The sequence below is a fragment of the Micromesistius poutassou genome (genome assembly GCF_964030765.1).
Source record: "Micromesistius poutassou genome assembly, chromosome: 11".
Lineage (NCBI taxonomy): Eukaryota > Metazoa > Chordata > Actinopteri > Gadiformes > Gadidae > Micromesistius > Micromesistius poutassou.
The window spans coordinates 17,005,568-17,029,661 of NC_140281.1; the positions used below are offsets into that span (position 1 = coordinate 17,005,568).

General features: G+C 46.0%; 1 protein-coding gene across 1 annotated transcript in view; it reads right to left on the reverse strand.

Annotated features, from left to right (window-relative positions):
* The window catches only part of LOC311355219 (uncharacterized protein), a 56,181-nt gene extending 34,054 nt beyond the window's left edge, over positions 1-22,127 (reverse strand). Inside the window, exons 1-2 of the mRNA XM_084474954.1 lie at positions 21,988-22,127; positions 21,804-21,871 (exon numbers count right to left, since the gene is read on the reverse strand). Coding sequence (XP_084331080.1) covers positions 21,804-21,871; positions 21,988-22,040 — 121 coding nt within the window. The 5' untranslated portion in view covers positions 22,041-22,127. The remainder of the gene's footprint in view (positions 1-21,803; positions 21,872-21,987) is intronic.
* Positions 22,128-24,094: the final 1,967 nt, after the last annotated feature.

Below are 24,094 nucleotides of genomic sequence, written 5' to 3' on the forward strand. Positions count from 1 at the left end.
AACGTCTATATTTAGCACGATAGCTGGCAATGAGTTGAGATGGAGAGGTAGAGAGATCATATTAACTACATTTTTAAGTCACCCAAAGTGACTTGATATATTTTTGTCTTTATGTCTTTAATGAGTAGCTTGGGATTTGGGCATCTTGCTCAAAGATACCCACAGGAATCGAACCAGAACCTTTCAGCTTGGGGTTGAACACCCTAAACAAAAGGCGATCCAGTGTGTTGGATCCCGTTACAAAGGCTCCTTACAATGGAGTAGGAGGACGGGTCAGTTCAAAGCTGCCGGACCGTAGAGCAGGAAGCAGCTTCTCCTAACGACCTCCTAATGACAGACAGGTCGCGGGGGGGGGGGGGGGCGGTGCCAGGGGTCAAATGGGGTCAAACTGAACACGCCTATAAGAGCTTCAACAGGTACTTTCATATTCAATCTTTCCACAGGTCGGTTTGCTGTGTTATTTATAAATAAGGGACCAGGCTAGCTTGAGCTTAACTTCTGAAGTCTTCTGCAAACATGACTGCTGTTAGTCCTAATTCTGTGTGGCTCATTTTAGTGTATAGTCTTAATTCTGTGACTAGAATGACGCCTTTGGCGGATAAACATTTAGCCGTGCGTTGAATGTCAAATCAGGGCAAATGTAAACACCAACCGAATCAACGTGACTTGTGGGTGGGGCTTTAGTCGGAGTGGGTGGGGCTTGACACCTTGTTTACTTCTAGAGGAGAGGAGGGGAGGCGGGCTTGTTGGCATTCCAGGAGCATCAAAGTGTGTTTGCTGTGTGTCTGGGCTCATTATTAGAACCTCGGGACAGAAGTGAGTAGAGTACACATCAGAGCAGGTTCAAGAGAGGGAGGGGGGAGGAGGGGGGAGAGAGGGAGGAGGAGGGGAGGGGGGAGGAGGGGGAGAGAGGGAGGAGGGGGGAGAGAGGGGGAGGAGGGAGGAGGGGGAGAGAGCAGGGGGAGGAGGGAGGAGGGGGAGAGGAGGCAGGGGGGAGAGAGGAGGAGGGGGGAGAGAGGGAGGAGGGGGGAGGAGGAGGAGGGGGAGGTCATTGATATGATAAAGGGCTAAGGGTCTTCAGTATTCCAGTCCCCTGTTCTGGTGTCCATATTGAATTCCGCAGGGGCCAGAAAGTTTGTTTTGGGGGTCGCCGGGGGTCACGTATTCACAAGGTTGATGGCACACACACACACACACACACACACACACACACACACACACACACACACACACACACACACACACACCAAGCAAACTTGCTTATCTTCGATCTCGTGGCAGCGTTTTGCCGCTGCCAGTGACGGGAACAGTATAACCTTTGTAAAGAAAATGTGTTTTCTGTATTTTTTCTCAAATATTTTGTTCACTCAGAACTTAATGTCAAACATCAAAGCATCATGTTTTTCAGTTGAGTTCCAGGCGTGAACCGACATAAAGACATCCATTATATACAGTTCAGCAGTGAGAACTAGCATTAGCAAGTCGGTTCAGGCCTGAAGCTGTTTTGTAGCATTGTGTTTTAAGGCCTTGCTGAAACACTTCGGATCATCAATAAAGTGTACCTTTTCACATTTAGTTATCTAAATAAAGTATATGTAAACATGTTAATGTTTCTTATGCAAACAGTTGGTGCTATCTGCTTGGGAACAGACAAGGAAGTATTAATATATACTTAGTATGAATGATAGCAAGGGAATTGAAACAAGCAGAGATAACAATCAGAAGTGTGTTTAGTTAAGCAAACCTCCGCTATACACACACACACACACACACACACACACACACACACACCTCCACCAAGAGAGAGAGAGAGAGGCGGCCGCCTGGACTCTAGAAGCACAAGGGAATATCATAACATTATGAATGGAGGCAACAGAACTCTAACCACAACTTTTAAACATGACAAAGCTTCTTGTGTCGTCCATCTTGAACGCAGTCTGCTGGAGGGGCTGGTACAAGAGACCGGAACAGGGTCAGAGTTCAGAGGTCACAGTAGCAGGTGCCGGGCTGAACAGCGTGTTGTGGTTTACTGTTCTATCCCCAGGTCGAGGCTCACCTTAAAGACTCACTTTGGTCCAACCACAGGGCTGCAGTCCAACAGTTTATGTTCGTTTGTGTTTTTTGCGTGTAAGTTGCTTGTCATTTTCTACACACATTTCCTTATCTCGCTCTGTAATCAGGCGCCGTGTGAGGCAGTCCCGTGTTTATGGATGTGGTCAAAACAAGAATGAGTAGTCATAAAACAAGGACCTTATTACCAACCGCCAGCATTGGAACGCGCCCCAGAACCAAACAACGTCTGCACCCATCAACCCGTGGCGGCAACAAACCGCCGATGTCTTAAAGTAAAACAGAACAGGAAACTCTACTGTAAGAGAAAGAAAAACACAACAAATGCTCTCCCAGATCCAAAGCGTTTTTCCATTCTGTACGTTCCCTGACTCCTCAAAGAGGTTTGACCCGAGCCAGCCTGCATCTCAGCACTCACATCACATCTACACTTTTGGTTCTACTATAAAAGAATCAGGTGGTCCTCCTCCCCCCACATCGACCCGGTGCTGCTGACGCTGCAGTCCACCCCCGGAGAAGAGGGACGAGGCCTCACCATGCTAAGTACTGTTCACGTACAAGGACATACAACATACAGTGAGTGGTAGGAGGGTCGAGGGGGGTGGGGGGGGTCTAACCTCCCTAAGCAGCATTTTCAAAAGGATCACGACTCAGCACTCCCCTTTCCTCCCTCCCTCCCTCCTCACCCCCTGCCTCCCTCCTCCCCCTCCCTCCCTCCCTCCCCTCCCTCTCCCTCTCCCTCCCTCCCTCCCACTGAGCAGACAGAGCAGTTCCATGCTCCAGGGGGTGAGGTGCCCCAACCCCCCCCCACGGTATTAGAGACAGTGTGCTGTGTCCGCTCAGCACAAGCTGTGTTTGACCAGCTGTGGGGAACCTGGAGTCAGGCCGAGGTGTCAGAAACACTCACAGATCCACTCCTTTAAAGCGTACAGTAAATACATTCCGGGAAACCGCCCTTTTGGCTCAGGATCCCATGTTGATTAGAGTGGAGTATGTATTTAAATACAATGTTAATATTGGGATGTTCTCTGAATTTGGAGTAGTTACTGCAAATGGGATAACATTTACAATTGTAAAGGTCTATTGGTTTTCTGTCCTTCTCAGATTGCTGAATATAATCGAAAACAGTGAATATACACACAGTGTAAACCTGCAAATGACAAATGAATGCCTTTGAAAGGTTTCTGGATTAGTGCCTGTGTGTGTGTTCCTGCGGGGTGTGTGTGTGTGTGTGTGTGTGTGTGTGTGTTTGGCAGGTGTGTGTGTGTTTGATGGATGGGGTGTGAAGGAGAAATAGTGGAAAATGAGAAATACATGAGGATAGAATTTTGTTAAACAGTGATAACGCACGGAAAAGAGAGGGGCTTCCTATGAGATGAATAAAAGACAGATGTGATGCATCGTCACACGGCGCCCAGGTTTCCATCAGGGAGTGGAGAGGAGCAGGAGGAGAGAACGCTGAGGGTAGAGGAGGAGAGGGCTTGGACTCCAGCACAGGCAGACAACGGAGAAAAGACTGAAAAACTGTGCAGAGGGAAAGAAAGAAATTCCACTGGACCCCAAAAGAGTGAGGAGGAGGAAGAGTGAGATGACTGGAATCACACAAAAATCAATCAATAAAAGACACAATAAGAAAAAATAAATAGCAGTGGTTTAACTTCCTCTAAAACCCAAAGGAAAGGCCTCAACAATAACTTTCCTTTTGCTCTTTTGTATCTTTTGAAAACGATAACCAACTACAGAAAGCTTTTTCCTCTCTGCTTGGCTCCTGTACGGGGTTCCTGGCGCTGGTCTGCATAAAGCCCTGATGGAGACTCTGGTTCTGCTTGTACAAATACTATGCTAGAGATGGAGGAGGAGGGGGAAATGGAGCAGCAGGAGGAGGAGGAGGAGGAGGAGGAGGAGGAGGAGGAGGAGGAGGAGGAGGTGGTGGAGGGGAGAGGGCGTTTGGGTCAGGGAAGGCCCTTGTTGAAGTCTGTGAGCAGCAACATCTGGCCGGGCTTTCTGAGGGGAGCAGCACCTCTGGGCCACTCCAGGTCCACTCTCCACCGTCTCCATCCTTTTTCTATTTTCACAGGGCTGTAAAACTTTAACTGTTTGGTAGCTCTCTCTCCAGAACGCCCCGCCGGCCCCGGACCCCAGACTGCACCCAGTTCAGGGGGGTGGTATTGGTGTAGAGTTTTTTCAGAGCTCTGCAGTTCATCTGAAGGTTTGGCTGCAGAGTCGCTTTGTGGGCTGATTTCCAGATCTTTCTGAAAGGTCGCTTTATGGCTGGTTCAATGCTGAAACTATAACTTCAATCTGAACTGAACGGTAGTTTGAATGTGAACTGAACAGTATTTTCAATCTGAATAGAATGGTAGTTAGTTTCAATGTGAGCTGCACTGTTGTTTCAATGTGCCATTAGTTTGAATGAAGTTGTTTTCAAATAAGACTACTGGCATTGAAAATTACAAATTAGCTTAAAATCATGGCAAACCACTAGCTGAACATCTGCCATATAATATATATAGAGTAGCATATAATTGGTCAATGGCCATTTGGTCGACGATGTTATCCAAATCTTCCTACAATAGTGTATGTGCAACGCATAAAGCATCAGCCATATGCACTAGTTCCACTAGCACTAGCTTCAGGATTAGCCTAGCTTCAGGAAGCATCCAAGCCAAACACTTCCAGGCCTTTGACTCAACAGCGGTCTATTTAATGCTGAAGGGCCATCTCCATTTCAGCCCTCTAACCTCCGTCACCTCGCTGCGTGACCCCTGGGTGCCGTGAAGTCAAGCCTGAAACACTTCAGCACTGCTGAAGACTATTCATCACCGGGGGTCAAACTCATTGATTCAACACTTGACTTAAAATAACCGTCCTGTCCAGGAAACGAGGACAAATTGCTTTTTGGTTTCAAAGCCATGACAAAGAGTCTGACCTTTTAAGGAGATATTTACAAGAGAGTACCCATTTCTTACGGGAGTCACTGGAAAGAATGACGAGGGGTGAGTGCAGTGGGACATTAGTTCAGACCCTAAAGAGTCTGTTAGTCCACAGACTGGCCTGAGTCCCACAAAAACCAGGCTGAGAATGTCCTCTTATCAGGAGGATAAAACCTCTGCTGGATCAAGAGACACAGAGAGAGACACTGATAAGGCGAGAGAGAGAGACAGAGAGAGAGAGAGAGAGAGAGAGAGAGAGAGAGAGAGAGAGAGAGAGAGAGAGAGAGAGAGAGAGAGAGAGAGAGAGAGAGAGAGAGAGAGAGAGAGAGAGAGACACACACACACACACACACACACACACAAACAGTGGTGGGAAAGAGATTTATAGTGATAAAATAGAATGATAGAGCGGAGTAAGAACGTGAGAAAGGGAGTATGAGAAATAATAGAGAAAAGTGGCGGGAAAGAACATGATCGCAGACTAAAAAATGTAGGAAGAAAGAGACAATAGAAAAAATTATAATTACAGATAAAAGAGATGGAGAAAGACAGAGTGAAGAAAGAGAAGAGAGAGGGATTAAGAATGTCATTAATGAGTAATAACCGAAGAGGTCTAAAGATAAACACTGCTACCAGCCAGGTCCTACTCGGGGTCAGACTTCTAGAATTAGTCACGAGACAACAAACCAGCCTGTGTGTTTTGACCCCCTGCTGAAACAACAAGCTGACCATAATGGCTGCAGAAGGTATTTCAGGTGCACTCTTTCTACTTAAGCCCTGTTTTCGTGTTAAAGATGTAGGCTAGGTGTGTTGAGATGAGAACCGTATGTGTTTTACCGTCCGACTCCATCTGTCATCGGCCGTTGGACCACAGGCATTGGGGACTCGTGGAGACGGAACGAGACTGGAAAATGATTTAAATGAAGATTCTAATCAATCTGTTTTGCAATAACGATGGTTTTGGAAAGTGTGGTGGATGTTTTTGGACATGCCACTCGTGAGGCTGGGGATAATACTTTATTGATCCCAGGCAGGAAATTCAGGTAAGGTGGAAAGCTTAACAGATGTCAAGACTTATTCTATTCAACATAACAGTGAAATATAGACGCAACGGCATGCAACACCATTCACCGAACTGTGCGAGAATGTGTCTGCTTTGACGAATACTTGTGTGTGTGTGTGTGTGTCGATGCGGGTCATGAAAGCACGTGTGAAGAAGAGATTTATTAGTGCAGAACCTGAACTCTCCTTGTCAGGTAGTTAAAAATAAACGTAGCACAGCGATGTTATCCCATAGAATACTTGAGCTTCTTACAAAATCTTTGAGGGTTTATAGGGAATATTGTAGAATTTCATAGTATTCAAAAATCCATGTGAACTTAACTGTTGTTTCATTGTGGGCCATTAGTTTGAACAAGTACTTTTCATGTGAAGACGATGCTATATCCAAGATGAATTGCCCCCCGCCCCCAGCCACGTGTTTGGTCAAAATAAATTTGAAGCGAAAGACCCCGTCCACTTAGATTTGAGACATAGAAGTGAATCCAAATGTGATTTCTGAGATCAAAAGTTTGATTCCCACCCATGCTCAGAAATGTAATAACGGTATTGTAAGACACTTTGTGTAACAGTTGAATGTCATCTGCCAAAAGTCACAGTCCTGTGCAAATGAATCACAAGGAAAGTTCATGTACATATATCCCATATGCCTGGTTGACAAACAAACTCCAATCCCAATGCTTGCAGAACAACGCAACACAACAACATGAACCATTCAACCCCCGAGTCTAGAGTCGATAAAACAAAGCGGAACATTCCTTTCATGCGGTTGATCTGCATCTGGGTTCATCTTTTAAGCGAGAGTCTTAAAACACGGTGGGGTTTGCTTTGTTCCAGCGCCTCGTACAAACGACTTACAAATGCCCGCAGTTTTCTTATCAGTCCTTACAGATCAGAACACCTGGTCTGGTCAGAGCAGTCTGCTGCTCCAGGCCTGCCATCCATTACACTGACAGGATCATTATCCGCTCGTGGAACATTGTTTATGGTGCTGTTATGGTTCGATTGTAGACCCGCCTCTTAGTGCTATTTGTTGTTGTTGTTGTGTTGTGGTAACCAAGGAAGATGCTTGCATGTTTTCAACATTGCTGTGGTTGTTACTGCTGTATTTTTTAACCAAGCCCCTGCTTGAAAGACTTCTTGATGGGAACCGTTACACCCGTACCACCTAGTTACAATGCAAGGGTTAAAATGAAACATGTGAACATTAACATATGAATATATCACATGTGTGAATGTATATACATATTTGATTCTGTATCAGGTCAATGTCACTCACACGCTAAAGAGAAGCCTGCCCTTCACTTTTACGGGTGGCGCACAAGACTTTTCTTTGCAGAACATTCTGAACCGACTTATGATTGCGTATCCCTGTTGTGCTCTTTGTTTATGTCCTAAATTGGAGAGCTTGAGTCAATAAACTGACCACTAAACACAGGATTCTGTTTAGTGTATCCAGGTATGTTTACGCACGCACGCACGCACGCACGCACGCGCGCACACGCACACATAAACACACACACACAGCTGCTCTTATGTTTGGACAAACGCGTCTCGAAAGAGTTACGAAAGACGCCGAAACGGCTCTGCGTTTCAAGCTGGTGTGAATGATCTGTGTCTTGTATAATAAAACATTTCTGTCTTTTAAACGCATTAATGAAAAAATGTCTGCTGTGAAACGCGGGCCAATGAATGAGCGTTGTGGAGGGGAATCACCGGCGTGTGACATCATCGGGGAAAACGTGTTCACGGTTTCTCTCTGCATTGAAACAAGATGTCCCGCAAACCATGGCTTTCCTAATAATCACTCTCTCTCTCTCTAGCCTCTCCCTGCTTTTCATATCCAGGCCAAGCTATTCCCAGTCCGGCGCTTTCATCATCCGCTGGCAACCTCCACAGAAGGTCTGGAAGGGTCCCTCTCACTCGCTGGCCTCACCTCACCTCCAGCATTAAGTCACGGCAGCGGCGCTGGCTGGAGAGGAGACGTGAACCAGCGAAGTGGCCTCAGGGTGGGTGGAGGACGGAGAGAGACGGGGAGAGACGGGGAGAGACGGGGAGAGACGGGGAGAGACGAGGAAAGACGAGGAGGACAGGGCGACATAGGAGAGAAGAGAGGATGGGAAAATAGAGGAGGGTAAGGGCAGAGAATGGTAGAGGAAAGGAAAGGAAAGAGGAGAGGAAAGGAGAGGATTGGATGAAGAGGAGTTCAGAGAAGGGGGGGTGAAGCAAAGGAAAGGAAAGAGAAGAGGAGATTAGATCAAAAAGGGAAGAAGATGAGAGAGTAGAGAAGGCTAGAAGAGTAGAGTAGAGGTGATGGAAGGAAGGAGGAGAGAAAAGGAGAGGCCGATCATCTGAGGAGTCGGCCCGGGCAGAAGGTTAGCAACCGTGTACCGCTGCACACATTGGCCTGGATTGGTTCATAGTAAGAACGCGCTCACGCACACACACACACACACACACACACACACACACACACACACACACACACACACACACACACACACACACACACACACACACACACACACACACACAGTCACAGGCACACACGCACACACACACGCAGGCACAGGCACACACACACGCAGGCACATACACACGCAGGCACACACACACACACCTCCAAATTTCAGATACACCTGCCATTTAAGGAGTTAAGCAGCTTTGGCAAACAAGTAAACAAGTAATTGCTAAAAATTGAATCTGGAATATATACACTGATTGACGCTTAATGTACCGAGACAAGAAGTTTGTTTTAAACCCTGAGAATAAATCAAACAAGGCCTTGGTGTGCGACGTTCATTGCCAAGTATCCTTGTTGTAGGCCCGTTACCAAGGCAACCCCCCTTGGCAACCACAGCATCCTATAAAGTGAGTCACCTTGGCTACGGGTGCAAGGCTGGACTCAGCTGTTACTGGTGTCCTGACGAAAGGGTTTTGCAACGGCATTTCCTCAAATGGAAACTTAAGTAGTTCACTATTAACATTTTCCTCTCAAGGTTTATTTTTCTACATTTAATGTCTCCTCCATTGACACTGCCTTACTGGAAATTGGTAGTATAAGAAAGAGGGTCTAACCTCTTCTTATGACCGTGTCTCAGAGATCCTCAAAGGTGAAAGACGTTTTATATATGCCAGATTAAATCAATATCCTGGCTGAAATAAGAGTTGAGTTTAGTTCTCGGTACTCATTACCAATTTGATTGGCTCGTAGGTCGAATACGTTTTCACCATCTGTTTTACTTAACCTTAAAAAAGGTATGATAAAAACAGAGGATGTTTTCAGTCACAGAGAGTTGAAGTCTGCAATACTCCAAGGGAGAAGTTTGGCAAACATTCTATATATTTATATATACATGTGTCTTTGCTTTATGGTGGAGTTCGATAAATTCCTGATTTGGAAATTTCTGATTTTATTTCTTCAAAAGACCATAATAAAAGTTGAAACTATCCACAAGACCTTCGAAAGACAGATGTTCTTTTAAAGTTGTCGAAAACAAAGGAAAATCAACAACAGAATGCCCACCCTAACGATGCTCTTAATGAGCATGTAACCAAACAAAGAAATGAAGAATACATCATTACTACATCGTTCATGTTTCTTTAATATTTCAGCAGATGGTTCTGAAACGCTCTGAAGAGTACTTCACTGTGAACTCTGGCAGGAGTTTAAAGAGAAATTGGACCTTCTTGACCTTTTAAGATAAGTTCTAGTTAATACTCAACTATTCAATGATACAATGCAAACATTTGAACTAACCTAACTTCCTCTAATGTTCAGAATTTTTGGCTGTGATGGTAACCAGTGGAAATTGTTTGAATCCCAACCCAAAACAACTGAACATCACTCTGTTTTACTTATAATAATATATGCCAAGTCAATTCATCAGAGTACAATACAATCGAATATTTCTGAAGCAACGCTGATTGATATTAACACCACTGAGCCATGGGATTTTTTCTAAACATAAATCATCAAAATTGGATTTATATATTCTCTCAAGACAAGGAGATTTAAAACAAATGAAATTATTACGCCCTTAAATTATTATTACCAAATCCTTGACATGATGTAGCTGATGGATTTTTAATAAACAACTAAATACTTTTCCATTCGGTTCCAAGAGTTAGCCTTGATCTTGCATAAAAAAGGTGTTTGTGACACAGAACGCTGCCATACTATTATATTCTGGCACTGCGGTTTCTTATACTACATAACACTTCAACTCGAGTAATCAATGTACGCCAATGCATGCCTGATTGCCTTTCCAAAGCTTTTGCTTTTTAACTTTGGTACACAAGTCTGGTTCTCATTTGGAGCTGGGAGGCTTCCAGAGCCTTCCCTCTGTGTGGTTGTGCAGTTTGAAGCCGGACCGGAGGGCACAGAGAGAGGAGCCAGTTGTTGCAGACAAACCTTTTCCATTATCTGGAGAACAGGATCAATGGTGCAGGTTCAACAGGGGTCAAACACTGGTCACAAACCTGAGTTACGCATGTTTGGTTATGACTTTGTCAGAGAACTAGACTGGTTTAAGGTGAGGGGTCAAACTGCTGTCCTGCACATGCAAGGACAGTCTAAGAACAAGTGACACTTTTGCTGTTTACTATTAGCTTCGATCAGAAGCAACCTACTGTTGATCCAGATTCATGAAATTAAGGAGCAGGTGGATGCCTTAAGGTAGAATAGAACCATTGGTTATCGCACCCAGTATCAAATTAAACCCTGATTAAATCGCCTGGCAGGGATACAAAATCAATTTCTGTTCCATGCATGTTTATTTAAATCTTTTAGTTTTTTCTAGGTTGACAAGGAGACACTAACAAGGAACAGAGTCTTTCTACCCACTGGTCATTTCAGCTGGATATCAGATAAATGAGTCTCATATTTAATAGTGGCTCCGGTCAAATGTAGCTTTGCAGAAAGAAAAGCAGCCAAATTAAACAAAAATACCCCCGATCCACACAGCTACTAAATGTTTCTGTGAAGGACCCACACGGGACCGTCTAATTGGCCGCCGTACCCGAGGATGACGTCGTCACTACAAGCAATTTTGAAATGGCTTTTAGATGGCTTATCGCATTTAATTACGTTTTTATTAAATACTTAAAAAAAAACACTTTAAAGCGACATTACCCAGGACACAGGGGACCAGTGGGGGCAAAGAATAAACCTCATGAACTCGTTGCACTTTGTTTCTCAAAAAACACCATGATCACAAACTATGGCGAAATAAAATCTCTTCTAAAAAGCATTATGTTCAATTTAAATAATATTTTTATCAATACACACACATAAAAAATAACATATATGTAGCCCCCGCATAACAAATGATCCATAACAAAGTCCAAACATGATGAAGCAGACTTTACGTGCCAAGTGGTCATGTTGGTCTCGGTTAGGAAAGGTTTTCCACATTCTCCTGGTCTTCAGAGTGGTTAGCTGCTAAAGCAAGCGTCTACTACACACCAACACAGCCATAATGACATACCCGCCTGCTAATGACAGATGGCTAACAGTAGTGGTAGGGAGCTAACCGCTAAACAAAAGCAGGAAATTGACCCGGGCTAATGCGCCGTTTAGAACACCATTAGGATGCATACACACCGGCCGTTGATCCAGTTCCAGTTCTGGTGTGCGATGTGTAGTGTAGTCTTTAAATCTACTTATGTGAAAGGCCAGTCAAAGGTACACAGCGATAGCATTGGAACCTAAACTGGGTAATACAGACGGATAAATTAAGAGATTAATGGGTGGAACTGGGGAAAAAAAAACTAGATGGAAAATGGAGTAAAAAGGTTATAAAGATAAATTATCTTGAAAAAGGAATATTTAAGAACAGCAATTTAAATGGAGATGAAACACGAATAACTGTGTTTTGGGAATTAGAGACAATAATATGATAATATGATAATACAAAAGGCATTGGGAGGATCCAAGAGCACAGGAAATCAGCCACAGACAGAAGATAATATAATACTGAGAATTTGTATTTGTACCGAATGTTGAGGAAGCTTTTAGTTCTGGACTTAATGGGGACAGAAATAAAGTCGTGCTTGAGCTAATTTTGGGAAGAAGGCCAAAATAGAGGGAGTGGAAATCAAACTCAACTGAGAGGATTAGGAAAGTAAACAGAGAGACAGAGGGAAGAAAGATGGAAAGGGCAAGAGAGAGAGAGAGATGAAGAGAGAGAGAGATGAAGATAGATAAAGAGAGAGTGAGAGAAAGTCAGATGAAGAAAGAGAGAGAGAGAGAGAGAGAGAGAGAGAGAGAGAGAGAGAGAGAGAGAGAGAGAGAGAGAGAGAGAGAGAGAGAGAGAGAGAGAGAGAGATGAAGAGAGAGAGATAAAGAGAGAGAGAGAGAGTGAGAGGGAGAGAGAGAGGGAGAGATGTTTGTGGAAGCCCATCAGACACCAGTGCGAGAACAGCAAAGTCAATTCAGGCCAGAACCATCAATATCGTTCTCAGCAGTTTTCAGGAAGTGACTTGACAGTATGCCGTTGCATCTTTGAAAGGAACAGTGCAGCTGTGAGCCATCTGTGTGTGTGTGTGTGTCTACCACGCATGTGCACACAACAAACACACAATAAACAAAGGAAAAACACACAAAGCAAGCAGACCCACTCAACCAGACTCAAACACCTTCACCTCCTGCGGGTTAAATAATTTTAAAAAGCCCTGTTAAAACAAACGACAACAATGGCTTTCAAATCAGTTTGAAGCCCAGTGTGTTTACGAAAAGCCAGAAGAAAACTGCCTGAGGGGGCGGGGCCTGTGGTCCAGGAAGTGGACCGCTAACACCTAGCTGCTAGATGAGCAATTTGGGTCGGGAGCCATCAGTGGGCACAGCACAGGAACAACAGGGTCGTGGGATGGCCACATTCAACGTATATATATTTTAAAATGTTTGTGAATGCATGCATACCTCTACCTCCATCTCTACCACCCGTCCTGGTGAACCTTCATAGGCCAAGCCTGGACATTTTCAAGGCTCTTGAAAAGAATGGATTCATCTTCTATTCACCAATTCTACTCAGAACATTCTGGATAAAGAGAGAGAGAAACCTTTTGAGTTGACTGGTAATACAAAGCGATCTGTAGCCGAAAAAGCAGTAACCGAATTGAAGAACTACGGTTCAAGGTTGGGGCAACATACCCTCAACAAAGATCCACAAAACAGTCGGTGCAACCCTATGAGGCTACGAGACGAGAAGAGCAGTTATCTGTATTATTACCATTATAAAGAGTGGCACAGAAGTGGGCTTCTGTGATGAAAGTACGAAAGCATGAAAGTCAATTTGGTTAGAAAATGATATTCTACAGTGACCGAAAATCGTCATAGGCTGGGGTCACATTAAAATAGTCAACGAGAATTCATAAAAGACCTGTTGCAATAAATGTCTGCTTAAAATAAATACAGTGCACTGTGGAGAGAGGATTTACCACAACAAACTACATCTTCCTGGTCATAAAACAGAAGGTGTCAGACAGGGATAGGAGAGACAGACAGACAGACAGACAGACAGACAGACAGGGATCAGAGACAGACAGTCAGACAGACAGGGATCAGAGACAGACAGTCAGACAGACAGGGATCAGAGACAGACAGACAGGGATCAGAGACAGACATCCGACGGTCCAGTTCCCAGGTGGGATAGGGTTAGGGATGTGTGTGTGTTTCCAGGGACAGGCCCTTGTAAATCTTTTCTCACATGATGCTCTATAGTGAGTGAAGACACAACTCCACACCCGCCCCCCACACACACACACGCAAAAATTGTGCTGCGTGTGCAAACTCACACACACGAGAGTCACTGTACGCACGGCACGACCTTCCAGAGCAGACTGATGCTTCAGTCTGATGCGTCTCTCTTTTCTACTCTCTCGTCTCCCTCTCTCCACCCCTCTCTCCGTTCTCTAGCAGGTTGTCTCGCTCCTTCAGCTCTGTCTCCCCTCCCTCTCCCCATCCCTATATCTCCCTTTGCCAGCTTCTCCTCTTTTTAGCGGTCGCATTTTCCGGCTCTCCCTCCATTTCTAGCTCTTCCTTTTATCCCTCTCGCTCCGTCTAACTTCCTCCCTCTAGCTCCCGCCCTCCTATTTCCCTCTCTCCCCTTCCTCTCCCTCCCTCCCTCTCCCTCTCCCTCTCTCTCCCTCTCTCTCTTTCTCTTTCTCTCACTCATCCCCTCTCAGCAGAACAGGCACCTGTTTGTTCTGTCTTGTTCCATCCTTCCTCACTGACAGACTCTTTCCAGTATCTTATTAATTCCTCCGTTTGTTTTCCCCGCTGGGCTCCTGTGCCACCACTGGCCCAGGGAGCTTTGGCCGCTACTGGAGAAGCTGAAACATCTAAATGCCTTCACTATTCGGGTTGGAACGCTGGAAAGCGTGGAGGCGAGTCTCACAAACAAACAACCCACTCGAACAGACACGACCCCTCCAGGATCCTCCGGGGGAGCGACTTAGTGCTCCTCATTGTGTTGCGGAGACACCGGTGCCTAAAAATACAGACACAGGCATCCTAGAGGTTAAGAGGAAGTCTGTCCTCCTGGCAGCACCGCTCCAGGCTTTATTTAGCTGGAGACGGAATGCCAGGGAGAGGTGAGGACGTAGCGGCCCTCTCCTCTTCCAAAACGGGGCATGTCTTATCCCCCCGACACACTCCGACCCGGTGCGCTACCGGAGTCCTGGCAACTCCTCCGCCAGATGCTAACGCCGCCGCCAAAGCCGAGTCGAGAACGGGCATTAGGTTTCCATTTAGTAGAGTATGTCAGTTAATCAGTTTGTGTATATTCTATCATTGAGCAAGAGTCAAACCCGAGGTTTGTGAATCAACTGTTTGTGTCAGTTATAAACATGAAGCCCAGTAAGGAGTGGAAAGGATTTCAATATCAAAGCTTACACAATATTTGAAGAACAGTGAACAGAGTTTATGGTTTCAACAATGGAGATTCCCTTGCTTTTATCAACTGAAATTTCAACAAAAAAGGAAACATTTCTATTTAACTCCTGAAAGTGGAGAAAAACTTCAAGAATGTTGAGCGAGTCAGCGAATCGAAGGAGAGAAGGAAGAGGGGGAGGAAAAGGAGGAGTCACTGTTTCATCTGATCTTCATCATTCAACAATTAGAACATTTTAAAAAAGCCACAAAACCCAAACAGTTTACCCACATCAAAGCATTGTGGCGGAAGGCCAGCTCAGCACAGAGACCTCTTTGATGGCCAAGGCTTTGATTTCACACAGACGATCGATGGCAAAGATAAGGAGGAATTAATGAGGGATTAACTGGCTAAGGGCCCCTTAGGAATGCCATTCTATACCTTATACTTCTATTCAATCAACAGTGCCAGGACTTTCCCAGCCACATCCATCCCCATGTGGTTTGAAAACAAATGAATACACTTTTTGGATCACGTAGATAAAACTTGTCCACAGGTCCCGCATTTAATGCCTTGCTTGAGAGCACCTGGAAGGCCTACTGATTGATTGGAGTTGACACTGCATATACTCTAGGAAAGAACTTTAGATCAGCACAGATTCTCTACTCCAACTGTTAGTAGTTTGGCTCCCATTAGAACAGGAATGATTCAAATAATCAATGTGTTCCACTATTAGGGACATCAAAGTTATTAAATAAGCTACCAAAAATAGTATGTTTTATATTTGGCATAGGCCCTGTCCTCTAATATAAAGCAAAAATAGTGGGCTATCGGTATTAACCTGGCCTACCCTATGATGAAAGCTTTGCGGGTCCACACTGTGAAACCACCAATGGTAACGAGTCGCAATGACAACAGAACACTGAGTCTCCAAGGTCAGCATTCCACCACGAGCCCACCTGGAGACTCAGATAGCTAGATAGCTAGCTACACCTGAGGTCAAAGTGACATTGTTGACATTGCCTTTCCCCGAAGTCACAACGTCTCATAACTGACGGGAGGTTTTTGCTATGTTATGTTGATTGAATTGTTTGGGATGAGGTTCAACCATTAAAGAAATACAGTCAGAAGAAGGTTAGAACTGGTTTCCAATTTGAACTGGTTTAGGGAAGGTTTCATTGTGGTTGGGTCTCACAATCGGTCGTTTATCCAACCCCTCCTACACATGGCACCATCACTAAACATAGCCCTTCCTGTTTCACCAGCTTCCTGGTTCCAACATCAAGGGAGGTCGGGGGGGGGGGCGTTAGGCCTGTAACTCTGCCAGTCAAAACAGAGTGGATGACCCCCAGACTAGAGTCAAGAGATCTCATTGAAATTATAGTTTCCAAAAGTACAAAAAATATATATGTATTTTTATATTAACCAAATCAATCATCAACCATCAATCAATCTTCAGCTTCTCAAACATGGACACCACATTCACGGAGAGTTGAGTGTCTTTTAATAGGACTAATACAAATCTACAGGCTGACAAATACCTACAAACCAACGTGGGTAACCACATTGGTTTGTAGGTAATCACACTCAGGACCCAACTTACAAACAATGTTCCAATGAATTGGGAAAAAAGTATCGCAACGTTTTCCCGTAAAAGAGACCATAAAGCATCCGACCATCAAACACAACACAAGCCGACAGTGAAAGGATCAGATCAATAACAGGATCTTGTTATTAACGTTACAACAGGGTCTATTCAGGACACAGTTCCACATATGGCACACACACACACACACACACACACACCAGCACCTTTCAGATGATCAGCTGGCTGATCTTCATCCCTTGTGCTGCTGACACAAGGGAACCTTTCAGGACATATTGGGGACATGTGCGGTCGTATGGGGACACGCAGTCCCCATAAAACAGATGAGATCGCTGCGGAGACACAGGGGCACGTTTACACGTATAAGGTTACATAAGGATGTAGCGACATTCAGGGACATGTTAAGACATGAGGACACTCACTCAGCAGGTTAACATAGATGAGGACATTTGAGGGCGAATGGGGAGAAACAAGGTCCTATTGAAGCAGATTACTTTTTGTTGAGACACTGAATGTAACGTGCGGACAAGGACCCAATAACAGGTGACGCATGATGTCACTTTAAAACACATGTGGTGTTTGTGGAAACATGGCTGCATTCAAGGACACATTCAAGGACACATTCAAGGACACATTCAAGGACACGTCAGACACGGATGCTCAAGGAAACATGGGGACACATCAGAACAGACAAGGGAATGGGAGGACACACCAGGACAGCCAAGGACACAGAGGGAAGGGCACATTGGACCAGCCTTCAGTCTTAACTCTTTTCTCATATCTCCTTAAAGGGCTCATGGCCTGCCACCAGCTGTGGGGGGGTCGGCTGCTACAAGCCATTTGGCACAGGGAAGGAATGATTTTCATAGTGACATCACAAGTGGGCGTGTCCACCTAGATACATGAAGGACAGATGAGCAACGTTTGCTACAGTCCACTGGGTAGCCTGGTAGACTGACCTATCCCTGTGCCAAACAGCTTGTTTGGCACAGGGCAGCCAAACACACCCACACCTGGTGGCAGGACGTGAGCCCTTTAAGAAACGATGCACTGATTACCGGAAGCACTAAAGTACGACTATGGAAATGCAGTTGTTCTCATTTCAAGTCTTTTTTACTGCACTCTTCATCGTTTGAAAGCCTGGTGTTTGGCCTGTCCCAGAGCAGAGGGTGCTGTGGCGGGTGAGGGGTTTACCCACAGGGGAGGTATTATCTTAGCTGTGTGGACGGTTCAGCAGGCAGCTCACCTCCAGCCCGTCAGTCTCCGCTAATCAGCAGGCGACTGTTTATAAATGGTCATCTGTCTGACCGTCTCTCTCTCTCTCTCTCTGTGCATGTGTGTGTGTGTATGCATGTGTGCGCATTGTGTCTATGTGTGTGTTCTACAGTCCTCCCCTCCTCTGTAGTGTTTTGTCAGTACATGTCGCAATAACCAGGCCCACCACCGTCCCCCGTACATAAAGTATATATAATCACTTCATTCACTACAGAGCTGACTCATGTATACACATCCACATCCGCGCCCCAGGCCGTCAAAGACGTGCTGTGCTTGGCTCTGGCACCAGCTGTTGAGCCTCCTCTCAGCTTTACAGTATCGTACAGAATCCAAGCATCAGACATGTGCCCAAGGGCCGTCTGGCACTGACTCAGACTCTCTGTCAGCTCAATTCTCTCTCTCTCTCTCTCTCTCTCTCTCTCTCTCTCTCTCTCTCTCTCTTATCAGCGATTCACCACAACATAAACAACCATAATATGACACATCTAGTAAACTTCATCTGAGCTGACATATGGACCGCGCCCCCAGCCGGAAGGAGGCCCGAGAAGCACTTACTGTATTTACCCCAATCACAGGATGTTTACAGGACTGGTACGATCTGGGTTCACTTACAGTGGAAGTGTGTTGTTTTACGAGAGGGAATACTTCTGGGGTCGTCTGTGGTGGTTTTCAATAAGAAAGCCAGTGTGTGCTTTTGTCTTAAAATGACACTACGTCATCGCCGGTCAAGTAGAAGACAGACTGTTTGAATTGAAATGTTGTGTATTAAAGATCTAGTTATTTTCTACTCACTGGGGGACAGATCTGAGATTTGTAGAGTCAGTGACTCGTAGGTCTCTCCTGGAGATCTCGCAGGTTCGTACGTCTCCAAGATCAACTGGAGAAAACCAGGAAACAGAGAAACAATCGCCGCCAAGGCCAAACACACGCCAAGGCGCGCGCCAAATCTGACACTTGAGGAAAAAATCATTCTGTTCCTTCCATCCATGTCGGCCAATGCGAGGAGAGGGATCGTGTTGCCATGGTAACGGCCTTGCTTTTCGAGAATATTTACAAGGTGAAAGTGAGTGGAAATATTGGACTTGAGAGATGGTTTGTGCTTTTTGAAACAGGACACACTGGGTGATCTCTAACACACAAACACAAATGGCTTTAGAGAAAGTCCTTTTTCCAATATATCTGGCTCTCAATAATCAAAACCATTACATAAGTAGACGTTGTTTTTCCCAAATTTCCCAGAGTGCAGCTCAGCATTTTCAAGCTTTCTTCTGCAGCTTTGAAGGAATATCTAGTGGTAAGACTGTTCAAGCCCCATCCAAAGGGTTCTGGGTTCGATTCCCAATGTCTGCAGCCTACCTAAAGTCTACCTACCATGCATCACTGATGCCTTCGACCTGTAACACTGTAACCTCCCTGGGATGAGAACCTCTCTGCCGCGGCACAAAAGACGCTTTGGGTCGCCCAGAGAAACACAAGGACCGGGATCAGATGACGAGATGTCTGCTTCCTCGCAACGCATTCCCTGGAGAACGTAGACCCCCCCCCCCCCACTCCATTACCTCACACGCACGCACGCACACACACACACACACACACACACACACACACACACACACACACACACACACACACACACACACACACACACACACACACACACACACACACACACACACACACACACACACACACACACACACACAAAGATTGTGGTCCCATTCATCCACAGTAGACCCCCCCACCTCATACCCCTCACCCCCCTCACCCCCCCCCACACCCTCACCTCTGTCATCCCCTCCCATTCATTCCCCTCCGCCTCCAACCGATAACGTAGATAAAGCGTGTTTAACTCCGGGATCGCTTTCCTTCAGTTGAGGTTAGCGTGGGGGGTGGGGGTGGGCTGGGGGGAGGTGAGGTTAGAGAGTGGTTTTTGCGGTTGGGTTTTCCCATGTCGCCGGTAGCCAAAGTGGTGTTTAGAGCTAAATGTCCGACCCCCCCAAACGAAGCCCCCACTGGGCTGTGTAAACGAGGGTGACCCCCCTCAGTATTACCATGAGGGGGGGGGGGGGGTTAGTGGGGGTGGGGGGGAGGTAGGTAGGGAACACAATGCAGCTTTTGTGTCATGTAGGTTTCTATAGTGAACGCAGGCCCCCCACACACACACACACACACGCACACACATGCACACACACACACACACACACACACACACACACACACACACACACACAAGCATGCACATGTGCATAAAGCTCAGGCATTTGATACCAAACACATGTGCACTGCACGCATATACACACATGCACAAACACACACACACACACACACACACACACACACACACACACACACACACACACACACACACACACACACACACACACACACACACACACACACACTTCATTCCCAAACACACATGAGCACACAGCTATGTGGGCACACACACACACACACACACACATACGACAATGTGTGCACAGACAGACACTACAGATTTGTCACATAACACACACACACACACACACACACACACACACACACACACACACACACACACACACACACACACGTTGTGGCATGTGCATTCCAGTGGACTGACGCGTGGAGGCTGGGGCTCCAGCAGCCAAGGTGAAGAGTTAATGAGAAGAGAAACTCAGGGTCCATCTGATGGAAAGTGACCTTCATCATGATGAACAGAGACAGAGTGAGTCAGAGAGAGAGAGAGAGAGACAGAGTGACAGTCACCCAGTCAGAGAGAGAGAGAGAGAGAGAGAGAGAGAGAGAGAGAGAGAGAGAGAGAGAGAGAGAGAGAGAGAAAGAAGAGAAAAACTGAGTGAAAGAAAGGGAGAGAAATCATTCGTAAAATGACCACACTATTTTTATACTTGCCAATCTTACTTTAACAAGTTCAATCTTTTCCATTTCCTTTTATTCAAGTACTTTTTTATACATTTTTGTAAACGTATACAATTCAGAGAGACAGACAGAGACACAGACAGACAGACAGAGAGAGACAGACAGACAGAGAGAGAGCAAGCAAGCAATTGACAGAGAGAGAGAGAGAATCATAACAGAGCGACTCGGGAGGGAAACAGAGAGCCCGGCCATCTCCCAGCAGACCGGGAGCTGGAGGAGAGGGAGCCCACAGCCCCCATCACGGGAATGACACGCTGCTACCGAGCTGACTGGGAGTGAGCGCTCACGGTGAAGTGATCCAGCTCTGCACTGAGAGGCTGCCATGGAAAACAGAACAAGGCGAGGAGGACATTTCAGCTGCTAATGAAGAACACATTGAAGTGCTCTCTCATTGATCTGTTAAAAATGGAAAAGTGCACTTTTTCTTGGATGAAGAAACGCGCGCTCGCGCTCAAAGTTTGCGCAGAAAACGCCGGAGCGCAGAGAGAGAGAGAGAGAGAGAGAGAGAGAGAGAGAGAGAGAGAGAGAGAGAGAGAGAGAGAGAGAGAGAGAGAGAGAGAGAGAGAGTTGAGCTGACATCAGTGCTCACTGAAACACCGACGGGTTGGGATGGGGAGATGGAGATACTTAGAGGTGTAGAGAAGGAGTGATGTTGAGACGTTGAGGTGTAGAGACGTAGCGATGTGGAGATGTGCTGTGTGTGTTGATGTTCACAAAGGAGGAGGATGCGGTTGGTAAACAGACGCTCAGGTCGTTGGCGGGTCAGTGTTGGCGGTCTTCCGGCTCCTTCAAGCGCCCAAACTAAGTTATCCTGCAGTAATCCTGAAAGTTCCTCACGTCGGTAAACAAACTATAACTTTATTGGAAATATAATAAGAAAGTTTGGAAGTGGAAATCCAAACTTTTGTGACCATCTCATTTCTAAATTAACTTTCGCAGAATTTCCATTTCATTTGGATGAATGAAAAAAAGTTCCATTCAGCGAATCCTCCGTCAATCGGTCAAAGCAAAAGCCAAAGTATGGAAATAACCCATTCTAAAGTGCAGAAGCATCAGTCATCGACTCACCATCCAGCTGATACGCGGCGGACCAGTGAGACACCGAGAGAAATAATCCAACACACCAGAGGGAAGTCCTGCAGGACACAAGAAACACACTTCAGTATGTCGCCTACTGAATGGACATCTCCAGTGTGTAGACAAATGCACAAACGGACCAGGCACAGTCAAAACCGCCCGATTATTTTCTTACCGTAAAAACATCTTTGATGAGAAATAAAGTCCAGAATATGAGGCGGGGTTCATGTGCGTCGAGGTCGGGGTTGTGGTGCCGAGGAGCCCGAGCGAGCTCTGCCTCTCCCGACTTGTCTTTACGCGTTATTTGCGCTCTCCCTCCCCTCTCTCTCTCTCTCTCTCTCCCTCTCTCACACACGCACTCTGTCTCGCTCATACACACACACACGTTCTCTACCTCTCTCACACAAGCTCGTTCTCTCTCTCCTCCTCTCTCCCTCTCTCTATCACACACGCCCTCTCTCTCTCCCGGTGACTCCGCGGAGTCACACAAAGGCGTCTTTAGTGCGGCTCCACTTTGTAATCCGACCCCCCGTCTCTCGGTGTGTGTCCGTCAGGGCAGCAAACCTCCCGTCAAATATTCCCACCGCTCTTGCAAATTAACACAGTCCAGTCAAGTCCGCCTTCCTGCGGGTTTATGGGGTCGGTACCCGAGCCTCGCCTTTACAGCCCTTTAAACGTCCCCCGTGCAGCCTTGAACGGAACAGTGAACGGTACTGGAGGTGAAACGCCAAGCATCGTTAAGATTTGATATCGGGGATTTTTATCTGAAGTGTTTCTTCAAACATCCATCCATCAAATGCACCTTTTTTTTTTTTTTACTTTTTTTCTTACTGCTCTTCACAACTTTTCTCTTCCAGCCACACACAGAAAGGGATACTGTTTTAATTCACATACTTCATGTTCATAAATGTATTTTTGCAATGGCCACGCACACACACACACACACACACACACACACACACACACACACACACACACACACACACACACACTTATCCAAGGATGTGTTGACGGGGTTTGACATGAGACCAACTTCTACATCTAGGCCTACTTGTAGTTTATCCTCCAATATATCGGACTGGAAGTCATCCAGACTCTTAAATACATCCAGCACTCCGGCTCTGAGAAGATCCTGGACAGAGAAGGAAACAACCCTACATCAGTCCGACTTGGGTGGAGGAGAAGGTGGAAGAGAAGGTGGAGGAGATGGTGGAGGAGATGGTGGAGGAGATGGTGGAGGAGACGGTGGAGCCCCGCAAAATAATCAATGTTTCCACAAACACACACACACACACACACACACACACACACACACACACACACACACACACACACACACACACACACACACACACACACACACACACACACACACACAAACCTAAGTGCTGGTGCCAGGGTGAGTGTTGGGGGAGATATGAGTGTGTTTAGAGCCGCTGTCAGACAGCCTCCACAGATAGCGACCCGCCGCGGCCCGCCAGGGACGCCATGTTGGAGGTCGTCATGCCGATAAGCCTTCCTCACTTAGCAGACAGGTCATCATCACTTCATCATCATCGCAGACATCTTTGACTTTGTTTCGCTGAAGTGGTTCGTTTAGGGGAACACCCAAGACATAATGAGCAGGAAACAGGCGCATGTGTGTGTGTGTGTGTGTGTGTGTGTGTGTGTGTGTGTGTGTGTGTGTGTTTCTTCCAGGTGTATTATGACTAAGGGCTTACCAAGGTCTAGTGTGAATCCTCCGTATTTGTCAGGTGATGACTTAATAGAAAAAACTATTCCAGACAAACTACCAAAGACATCTGCCTGTCTGTCCGTCTGTTTTGGTTTTGTGGCAGAGACTATTTTCCACATCGTGAAGGTATTCACTAGATTCACCGGTGCCATCGCTCACAGCAGACTGTCAGGTGTTCTTAACCATGCAGTCTTTCTTCCAAAGTAGGTCATTAAAAATACCTTGAAACACCTTAAAAATAAAGACTTTAAAGAGAACACGTGTCTCTTGTTTTTATGTCATTTTTATTAATTTATTGTCCTGAATCCGATGGTGTTTCCTGGCACATGTTCCACAGAGTAAGGAGTGGTGGGCAGGAGTTTCATCACCGCAACACATGAAGAACGGCTCTAACACTGCTGCTGAGAGAATCCCATGGCTTCACAAGGACGCTCGTCCAAGGGCAGAATACGGAGAACGTGATATGTCAATCACGTTCTGTCATGTTTGGTTCATCCACAAAGATGCTGCTGTGATGAACTAGACTTGATTTAAACTCCAACACTTG